A 12,351-nucleotide genomic window follows, 5' to 3' on the forward strand; every position below is an offset into this window, starting at 1 on the left:
GAAAAATCTGGGAAATTCCTCTTCGACCCTCTTGGGCGGTCAAGACTAGTCCTGGACATCACCTCAGCCTTGATCATTCTATAAAATACCTACCCCTTGTACAAGGTGATCTCCCCTCCAGCCGTAAACAGCTCCAGCTCTTACTCGGAGGAATTCAGTGGGTTGGTGTCCATGGTACGAGATGGCTGCTTTTTCCGGAAGTCCTGGATTTTCACGCACAAACTACAGGGATCTCTTGTTACTGTCTTCTCTGGATTGGCAGTTGCACTGAACTTTGAATTCCTTCAAAATTATTTTTAGCTTAGTATTTGCTTGAGTGCGGGCTATAGACAAGGCTACATCTGATCTGATTGAATGGGTGGCTTGGACTCAAGAGTCTGAATGGCCTCCTCCTATTCCTGTATCATATTCCTATCATATTATTCACTGTATCCAGAAAATAAGTTTTTTTTAATCAAGTTTCATTCACAAAATAGCTGACAAGTGGAATACATGTACAGAGTGAAAGTTCATATATTTATAATTTTCCACCCTTCCTCCCTGCTCCCCTTCGTCATCCTGGAGAAGACAAAAGAGCAAACGGGGAATAATCACCGAGGGGGAATCCTTGCAACTTGCTGCTTTGCTTCATATGATCTGTGTGTTATTTCTCCAAAGCAAGCTTGCATAAATATTTAGATGTACGATCCTTGCATGGATTGCTCCCTGGATTAAACAAGTCCAACTTATGTTTATATCACAAGATTTCTGGATCAGGATAAGATTTGAGGAGTGTGTTTCAAGTTGAGACAATTAAGGAGATGGAATCAAATGGCCAGTGTTTAAGTGCGCTGTGGTGGGACTGAGAGCTGACAAGGGCCCACTTTGTAGTTGCATGTACCTCAAACTACAGCGACAAGGGGAAATTTTCATGGTTTGATGTGTGAAATCCAGGAAAATAAGGCACCTTGTGTGTACAACATATTAATAAACTGCTGACTGGAAAGGATGTTAAACAGAGTCTCTGACTTAGTTTGAATAAGCATATTTTTGACATGATAAACATAAGATAATTTATTAACCTGGGTCTCATTTCTGTTTATACTGATTGTGTCAAAATGAAAATTATATTATACAGGTAAAATATATTATACCATACAATTACAATGGATCATAAAGGTCATTTTTATGGAAAACTATGAATCAAACAAGTCTTAAAAATCCCCTAGATTTTCTGGGTTTTTTGGTCCCAAGCATCTGATACTTATTAAGGTGATAGAATGGTACACCTTTTCGCATTTTGGACGAGCACTATGAGATCCTTGCGTTCCTGGGCCGGAGATAGAACAGGCCGGACTCAGAATAACACTCGCTTTACACTACTCCTACAATCAACCTTAAGTATTGCTGAAAAAAGAGACATGTCTGAGCTTTTCATTTTGCACTTGTCAGGACTCTCAAATGAATACCAATATGAAGGGGAAAACAACAATTTATATTGTATGTGAAGAGAGCGCTGATTGGTTAGCAGCCTCAAAACAACACCTCCTACTGCGCCAGTGTGACATTTATGTTTCCCGCATCAAGCATCCTTACCTCTTCTCAGGGGAGGTGATTAAGTTGTTTGAGAAAATCATGAGCTGGTTGAAGCTGGGGCTTGTGCTGAGTACATATCCATTGTGAGTGCCCAGGACATATCTTGCATTGGGCCCTTAAAAGAAAGACTTGCATTCCTATAGCACCTTTCAAAACCACAGGTCATCTCAAAGTGCTTTACAACCAATGAATTTTGAAGTGCAGTCACTGTTGTAATATAGGAAATGCAGCAGCCAATTTGTGCATAGCAAGCTCCCACAAAAAGCAAAGTGATAATGACCAGAGAAACTGTTTTTGCAATGTTGGTTGAAGGATAAATATTGGCCAGGACACCAAGGAGAACTCCCCTGCTCTTCTTTGAAAAAGCAGCGTGGGATCTTCTGTATCCATTGAGGGGACAGACAGGAGCTTGGTTTACTGCACTGGAGTGCCAGCCTAGATTTGGGAGCTTAATCCTAGAGTGGGACTTGAACACACAACCTTCTGATACAGAAATGAAAGTGCTACCTACAGAGCTACACCTGACAAAAGGTTGAGTCCCTCTGATCAGTCTTGGGAGTATTTTGAATCCATCCTCGAGGTGAACTGAATTTTCACAACTCCAGATTCCAGAATTTCCAGCAAATTAACCTGATGAACCCAATTGGACAGTCTGCTTCTTCTTCATATACAGTATTATACCTTTTTCTCTGGGAAGTATGAACAACTTTGGGTTTGAAATATAGAAAATAGTACGACTGATGCTATTAAGACAGAAAGCATTTGGATCAACGTACATTGCTTCCTATAAGGAGGTCTTGTGATGAGGTGTGTTCCTCAGAAGCTCTGGGTTCAGGTCCCACCTCAGGATCAGAGGGCCAAGGAAGGTGTGTTCACGACATGGCCAGACAGGTTTAGTATCAATGTGCAAATCCTTCCAACACACGCGGTAAGAGTGGAGGAGATTCCTGGTCAGCCATGTGATGGAAAGAAAGTTGGAGCCTCTACCATCACTATCTATATCTCCAGACTACAATGTGCATGTTGCTACAGCAACTCGGATTCCATGAGTGATCTGTAACACCACCACACTGGTTCTAATCATAGAATGATACTGTACAGAAGGAGGCTGTTCAGCCCATTGGGGCCTGTGCTGGCTCTTTGGTAGAGCTACTAACTAGTACCACTCATCAGCTCTCTTCCCATACCTCACAAAAATTTTATCCCTTCATGTATTTGTCAAAATTGGTAAATTCTTTCGCCCCAAAAGAAATAACTTCATAATTTTTTTTCAAAAAGCCATAATTTATGATAGGATCATACTCATGGCCATGTCAAATCTCATAACCAACATGGGTTTGTACATTGCATATTATCAGGACACTGTAAGGCACATTGCTTAAAGTAGTGTCCCAGGTTCGATTGCCTCTTATTTTATTAAGGCCAGCAGAACTTTCTGGAAATCCCCGGACGTCTCAGATTTGACTGCCTCTGCTAGAGACTTCTTGTACATGTCCTGATACCTCTCCTTAATGGATGGAAGATCAACCTGTTAACAGAAGAAATGAAATCCAGCTTCTTTACATCATATGATCCAAGGATGTCACCAACACAAATTTGTATAAAGGCAGTGTAGCTTCTCGTCAAGGTAGGGGCAGGGGGTGGGTGGGTGTTTGTGTGTGTGTGTGTGTGTGTGTGTGTGTGTGGGGGAGATGGGTTGGATCTTGCTCTCGAGTGGGGCATATCTCGTGCTGTATGTTGTTACTTAGAATACTTCCTGCACTCTTCAATTTGAAAATGCCTAGTGCTGTAACTTGCTGGGAATGCGAACAGATAACGCAGCAGAGAGGGCACCAGTGAATAACGGGACCAACACTCTGCCTCCTTAACCACCGAGATTTAGGCTGGAATTTTCCAGTCCCTCCGCGGTGGATTTCCCTGCGGCTGGGCCAGTGAGCTTTAAAATCTCTATTCACATCAGCAGGACTAGAAGGTCCCGTCAGTGTGAGGGGCTGAAAAATTCCGACCCTAATGATTGAGAAAGAAACAACAGAATGGCAGAGAAGGGAATTGGATGAATTAGAATCAAATCAGATCCAGAAAGAGAAATAAAGAGAGTGAAAGATTGGAATAAGAGAAAGAATAAAGGCCAGAGAGGAAAAGTAAGAAAAACAAATTTAAAGCCTTCAAAATGTATTATTATTAATAAAAGCAGAAAATGCCATTTGTGAAAATAAAGGGTCATTGACCTGAAACGTTAACACTGTTTTTCTCTACAGACGCTGCCTGACCTGCATTTTCTGTTTTTATTTCAGATTTCCAGCATCTACAGTATTTTGCTTTTGTTTTAATACTTTGGAAATCCCGAAGAAGAATCGACTACCTGCATGAATGAGATTGAACAGTTTAAATTGTTCCCATTCTGGGCCAGAGAGGTTGATCAGCAGTGCATTAATAATTATCATGCGGTTAAAAGGGTAGTTAAAACTGTCAGTTCCAGCCCTCACTTTCTGCTGCAAATTCAATGGACAACTAATGGGCAAGCACAGCACGTTTATAAAAAGTAACGAGGAGGCTTAGGGGTGAAACGTCATTTGTGGAAAGCAAGTGGTGGAGCTGCTTAAACTGAGCAACATGTTCTGGGGATTCGTTATTCATGGTGTCTGTCATCATCCACTGAACTTGCTGGCCAGTATGTGCAGTAATAAAGGTGTGTGTCGTTACATGGTTAACACACTCTTACTTTTGCAGGAGGATCTGGCTCTATTTTGAGAGGCTTGTGTGAATATCTACATGCATTTACACTGATTAATCTGCTATCCAATGGTAAAGAATATTAGTAACCACGAGTCCTTGGGTAGAATTTCCCCCCCCTCCCCGTTGGGGGGGTTGAGCGGGGGTGGGTGCAGGCGGCAGCGGACCTGATCAGTGTCCCGATCGTGTCCACGCCACCATTTCACGTGGGCGGTTCAATTAAAACCCACCCAGTGTGACACGCACCTGTAGGCACTGAGAACCCCCTGTGCGGGCAGTGGGGGAGGGGGGGCTCCCTGAGTTGGGGGCCTCAGTTATGAAACATTGACTAAAGGTACACAAAAATTTTAAGGACATGTCCCCTCATGTGAAACTGTCACATGAGCTGGGACGTGTCCATTAATTATATTAAAAACACTTTAAGAACGTTTATGAAACCTCATCCTGCCGGAGAATGAGGTTCCATGAAATATGCGAAGGCCGCCTGGTCTCTTCTCCTGCCCACCAACCTTAAGGTTGGACGGGCAGCTCATTTTATTAGTTTAATTGACATTTAAATGGCCTTAATAGGCCTTCGACTCGGCTGCGCGCCTGCTGAACTGAAAATCTAAATGATGCGCGGTGACATCAGGACGCATGCCCAATGTCACCATCCGTCATTTTACACCTCGGTGAGCAGGCTCCGCCTCCCCCGCTCGCTGAGCCGAAGATCTTGTTTTAATTATAATTATTCACGAACGTGTAGGTTTAAGGAGAATAAGTGACAGGTGCTCAAGGCAGATAAACTGCATCAAAAGCACGGCAGCTCCTCATGGTCACCCGGGGTTAGCGATAAGTGAAATCAGGTGTGGGGTATGAGTTGTATCCCACAGGAGCCTTCACCTCTGCCCCAAGTACTAAACCATACGTGAACTAGCAAGGCTTGACGGTAGGGAACACCAGCTTGCCTGTGTTTTTCATGTGTTGTAAATTGTGGCGCATGAATCAACCCGGCTTATAAGACCACCCTATTTTTCAAGCCCCAACAATCATGTTTTTACACATGCTCGGTGTATAAGTCAACCCTCCCTTTTCAGCCACGATGTGCTATACTTACATTGGTCTTCAGCCTGAATTTTTTAACCTCAAAAATGCATGCTTTGCTTACCAGTACCTTATAACTGGGTGCGTGAGGGATCAAGCAGGCGATGTGGGTTGTGTTGCAAAGATGCGTGGGAATTGAAGATATCCCCCACTCTTGGATTTGGATGCTGATACAATGAATTGGACAGATTTCAAATTGCTTTGTTTGTGGTTAAAAGTATCTTTGTACAGTTAATTTATTCAATAAACTGAGTGGCATTAATTTAGTGTGAATTACCAGAGTTGTGGGGTTTTTTTCTCTCACATTTCAAAATGGAAACCACCCACACCCATGTCGGTGGTTTACTTTTGTACTCGACGTATAGGTCTACCCCGCACCCCCACCACCCAACCCCATTTCTGGAGGGATTTTTCGAGGCTTCGTTGGTCGACTTATACACCAACATTTAGGTATCTGTCTGCACGTCACAAGTTTAATTAAAACGTTTATCCAGCGCAGCATGGTCATTATTTGAAATTAAACAGAACCTTCTGGAAATACTTAACAGGTCAGGCAGCCTCAGTGGAGAGAGACAAATGGGGAGTTAATGTTTCAGGTCAACGACCTTTCATCAGAACTGGAAAAAGTTAAGCGATGCGACAGGTTTTAAACGAGTACAGAGGCAGGGGAAGAGGGAGGGGAGAAAAGACCACAGGTGGAAGCCTGTGATGGAGTGGAAGGCAGGAGAGATTAAATGGCAAAAGGGATGATGGTGCAAAGCCAAAGGAGATGGTGGGAAGTAATGGGAGAAGTAAAGAAACAAAAGTTGGGCCTAGAGGAGGTGTGAATGGCAAATTCAAAAACACGACCAGCTACTGCCACCTGAAAGAAAATGGGGGCAGAGGCAATGATCTGAAATTATTGAACTCATCGTTGAGTCCAGACGCCGTAAAGTGTCTAAGCGAAAGATGAGGTGCTGTTTTTCGAGTTTATGTTGAGCTTCATTGGATCGGTGTAGGAGGCCGAGGACAGAGAGGTCAGAGTGCATGGGAGTGGGGCAGAGAATTAAAATGACAGCTGGCTGGTTAAAACATTCGTTTTCAAGAATCAGAGGTTAACTAATTATTTTCTGAAGCATCTACATAGATTTTCCATTGGCCAATTTGCTATGGACTGATTTAACAAGGTAACGGTTCACATTTTAATGTGGGTGGTTGGATTGTTGCAAACTGGCCATTGAAAGCTCTTCTTGTGCATACTTCTCACTTCAGCTGGGAAAATCAGACATAATAAGCCAAGTTATTTCTCCACATTACCTCTGAGCGAGATACCACGATGCGAATCAGTGTGTCCTCGTTGGTTCCTGCACCTTTCATTGCCTCATGTAACACCTCGGCAAAATACGCCTGACAATCCTTTGTGCATTGAACTGGTGGATGTAAATGGGACAATGCTGAGTTATGGATTTGTTGGCTCATATTTAAAAATTAGATTCTCTGAAGACATTGGCTGTGCTGTATCTCCATTCTTTCTTAACCCTTCTGTTGATATTCGTGAGAATCAATAATGGTTGGACAAATGCTTGCACTTATTTAGTGCTTTTCATTACCTCAGGACATCCCAAAGCACTTTGCAACCAATGAAGTACATTTGGTACATAGTCGCTGTTGTAATGTAAGAAATGCGGCAGTCAATTTGTGCATAGCAAGGTCCCACAAATGACAACGTGATAATGTCCAGATAATCTTTTTTTTTTAGGTTTTGATTGAGGAGTAACTATTAGGCAGGACACCAGGGATAACACCCCTTCGCTGCCTCAAATAATCCCATAAGAAACTTTTACATCCCCCTGAGAGGGCATCCAAAAGACAGCACCTGTGACAGTGCAGCACTCCCTCAGCACTGCACTGGGAACATCAGCCCTATGTGCTCGAGCCTCTGGACTAGGGTTTGAACTTTCTGACTCAGAGGTGAGAGTGCTACCCATTGAACGACAGAATCTGATGGCTTGCAGGTATTTTCAGCAAATCAGTGCTGCAGCAGGGAATGATTCAGTAAACCTGCTACCAAAATATATCCGCCCAGAGCACCAGCAAGGAACTCACACAATCTCCTGCCATAAATCCAGGAGAGGATTGGTGGACTTTCTGGAATGATAGGGGTGAAGAGCAGCCATTTCTCTGGAAACTCCCTTAATCTTCCATTGATGTGACATCAGAATTTTTCCTTTATTAACTTTTCCCCTAATCGATTTGTATGACTTGCACATTTCCTGACTGCACCACTTGTCTTCCTCTCCCTCTCAAGCTACTTTATCTCACGTGACCAGTATATCCTTCTATTCCTTTCTCCCTCATGTATTTATCTAGCTTCCTCTTAAATGGAAGTAGAATAGTTACTTCAACTAGTCTGTGTGGTAGCGAGTTCCACATTCTCACTACTCTCCTGAATGCCTTATTGAATTTATGGATGACTGTCTTATATTTATGGCCTTGAATATTACTGAAAAGTGCGACATGTTGCCGAAACTTTTCATCTTGCACTCATCAGGACAAATGCAAGAATGCCAAATTTCAAACCCAGATTTCGAACATTTGAAATTTGGTATTCTTGTGTTTGTCCTGCTGAGTTCAAGACAAAAAGCTTCAGCAACTTGTGTCTCTTTTCAGTAATATTCAAGTTCTATACTAGCAAGCGACTGTATTTATGGCTCCTTGTCTTGGTCTCCCCAGCAAGTGGAAATATCTTCTCTATGTCTACCCTACCAAACACTTCCATCGTTTTAAAGGCGTCCATCAGGTCACCCTTCAACCCTCTCTTTCCTAGAGAGGAGAGCCCCCGATTGTTCAAGTTTCCCAATAGCTATAGCCTCTCAGTTTGCTCTTTCTCCAGTGCCTTGATATCCTTTTTATGGCACCTTTTTGTGCCCATTCCAAATAGAAAGCTCTTCTGCAATCTTGTTACAGTGATTACATAGATGCCGATAAGTGTGGAGCAGCTATGTCTGCTTCCTGTGCCAGCACACCCTCCATCCAGTGTTGACACAACTGTGCCTCAGTATTGTAATTGTCAGCTCCCCAGCCTGCATTATACAGAAGGTTTTCAACTAAACAGCTTCCTTTTTAAATATAGATCTTTTAAAAAATTATTTCTTGGGATATAGGTGTCATTGGCAAGGCCAGCATTTGGCCCTAATTGCCCTTGAGAAGGTGCAGGTGAGCCGTCCCCTTGAACCGCTGCAGTCCATGTGGTGTAGGTACACCCACAGTGCTGTTAGGGAGGGAGTTCCAGAATTTGACCCAGCGGCAGTGAAGGAACGGCCGATATGTTTCCAAGTCAGGATGGTAAGTGGCTTGGAGGGGAACTTGCAGGTGGTGGTGTTCCCATGTGCCTGTTGCCCTTGTCCATCTAGGCGGTAGATGTCATGGGTTTGGAAGATGCTGTAGAAGGAGTCTTGACAACCCTGCTGTGCACCTTGGAGATGGTACATACTGCTGCCACTGTGCATCTGTGGTGGAGGGACCAAACGTTTAATTTGATGGATGGGGTGCCAATTAAGCGGGCTGCTTTTTCATGCATAGTGTTGAGCTTCTTGAGTGTTTTTGGAACTGCACTCATCCAGACAAATGGAGAATATTCCATCACACTCCTGACACATTATATAAAATCAATGTTAATAATAAAGATAAAGGCTGAATGCACTGGGGATAATTTTAGTCAAACCTGCCCATTGGGAAACTGATGAGATTTCGTGCAAAGTTGGTTTCACACACCACCCAATTTTTAGTCTTGGTCGCATCATTTTGTCCTACTATTGCGTAGCTGTGGCCTCAATTGTAGACACCTCAACACCTGGAATTCCCTCCCAGGAGAAATATCTTTACCCAGAGAGTTGCTAGAATGTGGAACTCACAAGAACACAAGAATTAGGAACAGAAGTAGGCCATTCGGCCCCTTGAGCCTGCTCTGCCATTTGGTAAGTTCATGGCTGATCTGATTGTGGCCTCAACTCCACTTTCCTGCCTGCCCCCCATAAACCTTGACTCCCTTGTTGATCAAAAATCTGTCTAACCCAGTCTCGAATGTATTCAATGACCACTGCTCTCTGGGGAAGAGAATTCCATGGACTAATGACCTTCGGAAGAATCTCTCCACCACAAGGAGTAATTGAGTAGTAAGCATTTAAGCAGAAGCTAGATAAACACACGAGGGAGGAAGGAATTGAAGGATAAGGCGGTGACAGGGTGAGATGAAGTCGGGATGGGAGGAGGCTCGCATGGAGAATAAATAACAGACCAGATGAGTTGAATGGCCTGTTTCTGTGCTTCAACATAAAATATTAGAAGGGTATAAAATCAACATTCCAACCAATCCTTTGGGTTTTCTGCCCAGTGAGTTTGGTTAAAATCACCACTATGACTTTAAAATGACAAACAGGTTACTTCTGAAGATTACACTTAGTGTTGCTAAAAGAAAAAAGAGACATGCTGTCGAAGCTTTTCGTCTTGTACTCATCAGGACAGATGCAAGAATGCCAAATTTCAAAGGGAACAACAATTTATACTGCGTGAGAAAAGGGTGCTGATTGGTTGGCAAGCCAACTCTGATTGGTCCAGGCATTGCCATGGAGAATGCACCAGGGAGCTATTGTTCCCCATGTTTTTGTTTAATTCATATAAGGTGCAATGCCTGGACAAATTCCTTTTGCCTGTGTATGAATATATATAGCTTCTAGCAAGCATAAGTGAGCCCTTTTGTCAGTTGTACTCAGGTTCTGTACTATTAAGCAACCTTGATTTCCCAAGTGCAATGCCATGAATGATCGACACATGATATCCAATTAATTCTGATACTTTAAACTGCATCCTCTGATCACTTGTCTGCTCTTTAAATGGTGAAAAATAAATTATTCTGAAATCAGGAGGAAAGCACAATTGTATCAGGCCACCCTTGAACTTATTGGCTGTTGCCTTAATTTGGCCGTATTCGTGGGTGCTTATATGGTCTTGATCAGCATAACAGAACCAAGCAGTTAAAAAGAAATTGTTAGACTTTTGTTAGGCAAGGGTATTAAGGATTAGAGAAACAAGACAGGCAGATGGAGTTGAGATACAGACCTGTCATGATTTAATTGGATCGTGGAACAGGCTTGAAGGGCTGAATGGCCTCCTCCTGCACCTATAGTGCTGCTGAATATTAGTGTGGATACCCTGATTTATTGAGCATCGATACTTAAGGCTATGATGCTCACTGTGACTACGCACCAATCATTTCAAAACTTCTTTAAGGAATAAAGAAATAAAACTAACTTGACACGTGGGCCAAGATATTCCGTGCCCGCTGGCGTGGGGCATGTTCGGTGGCATGTGCAGGCTGCACGGCTAGATCGGTTTCACGACGGCATGAAACCAGTTTGCGATCGTCCGCTCAGCCTGCCAATGGTGGGCCGGGTTCTCCACCATCGGATGTCAAGAACCTCATTGTAATACATCAACATATCATTATTAGACCTGCCCACCACAACCCTCCCCTCCGCTGGATCGTCCGCCCATGTTGGTGAGAAAACGAGCCGGAGTAGAACACGTCTTGACACGTGTGACGTGCTGAAGCCAGGACTGACCCGCCAGGGCCTTGCTCACATCTGGACATCCAGAGGGGCTGAAGGTACTGGAGCCCGTCAGCAATGGCACACACTGGAGAACATTCATGACATGCTGGGTGGATTCTCATGGACATGGCTCTTCTGCGAAGCAGCGCATGGAAGCTGGAAAGTCGCCATTGATGCTCACAGCGGATTATGATCGGGGGGGGGGGGGGGTGATGAGAGGGGATCAGCTGGGAGAGGAAGAGATGTCGGGTGGGTGAGGTTAGGAGGGGGGGAATGAAGGTGCAGAGAGGGGAGGGTGTCCAGGTGGAGCAAGGGGTGCAGAGACGGGAGGGTGGCCAAGGGAGGAAAGAGTGTGGCGAGGGGAGGGAGTAAGGGTGGAGGGAGCAGTAGAGTGGAGGAAGGAGTCAAGAAGGGGAGAGGGGCTAATTAGAGGGGGGAGTCCAGGGAGGGCTGGAAGGATTGGTGGGAAGGGGTTCTGGGGTGAGGGGTGTGGTGGGAATTGGTGCAAAGGGGTAAGGAGTGTGAAATGGGGAAGGGGATGCAGACAGGGGGATGTGCAGGTGAACATGCACAGGAGGGGTTGGATTGGTCCATATCTGCCTCTTGGGGAACAAACTGAGGGTGGACGTGATATGGAGGAAGATGAGAATGGCCGAGGGCAGAGTGAGGTGGTAGGGTGTGAGTGTGAGGGTTCGACGGTAATAATAGAAGGGACGGTGAAGGTGGTTGGTGGGGATCCAGAGGCAGACAGGGACCCTGGAGCTGGGAAGGAGGGGTTTGGGGAGGTGAATGTGGATGGAGGTCGGATTTTACAGGAAGAAGGGAATCTGCATGTTCAGCTGGACATCCCTAAAGGAAAAGGGGTTGTGGCTGATAGGTCACGGAGGGGAGTTGGAAGGTGATACCTGGGGGGTGGGGGGGGGAGGGTGAAATGTGATGGGGGAGAGGAAGTGGGTGACTGGGGGAGGGAAAAAGACAGGGGAGTGCACAATGCAGTGAAACCAGGCCACTCTTGCTAAATCGAAAGTGAAATGAGAACCGCTGTGGGCGAAATCAGATGCTGCATGGAAGTGCGATCAGTGGGTGGACGGAGATGCAGGTCAGCTCAGGTGGACGACTGAAAGCGAACCCCAGCAGGCAGCGTTGGAAATGGTCAGGTCATTGAGGTGTGAGGTGAGTGTGAAACGTGAATGATCCACGTGCGTGGGGCAGTGCTTGCACGAGGCTCCGAAAGGCTCTGCCACACACACACCTCTCCCTCCAGGATCACTCATGGGCCGGCTGCTCCCTCTGCGGTGCCAGAGAATGAGGTTGAGGGGGCTCACAGGCAAAGGGGACTTGGAGGGAGAGGACAGCCTCTGACATTCCTGAG

The 12,351-nt window shown here is 44.9% G+C and overlaps 1 protein-coding gene across 2 annotated transcripts in view; it reads right to left on the minus strand.

Moving 5' to 3' along the window:
• Positions 1-1,026: 1,026 nt before the first annotated feature.
• LOC121279389 (annexin A13-like) overlaps positions 1,027-12,351 on the minus strand; it is a 61,788-nt gene continuing 50,463 nt past the window's right edge. For both annotated transcript variants that reach the window (XM_041190597.1, XM_041190598.1), the window contains exons 10-11: positions 6,688-6,800; positions 1,027-3,103 (exon numbers count right to left, since the gene is read on the minus strand). In XM_041190597.1, the coding sequence (XP_041046531.1) occupies positions 2,984-3,103; positions 6,688-6,800 (233 nt within the window). In that variant the 3' untranslated portion in view covers positions 1,027-2,983. The remainder of the gene's footprint in view (positions 3,104-6,687; positions 6,801-12,351) is intronic.

This window comes from Carcharodon carcharias, chromosome 6 (genome assembly GCF_017639515.1).
Source record: "Carcharodon carcharias isolate sCarCar2 chromosome 6, sCarCar2.pri, whole genome shotgun sequence".
In the NCBI taxonomy this organism is placed as follows: domain Eukaryota; kingdom Metazoa; phylum Chordata; class Chondrichthyes; order Lamniformes; family Lamnidae; genus Carcharodon; species Carcharodon carcharias.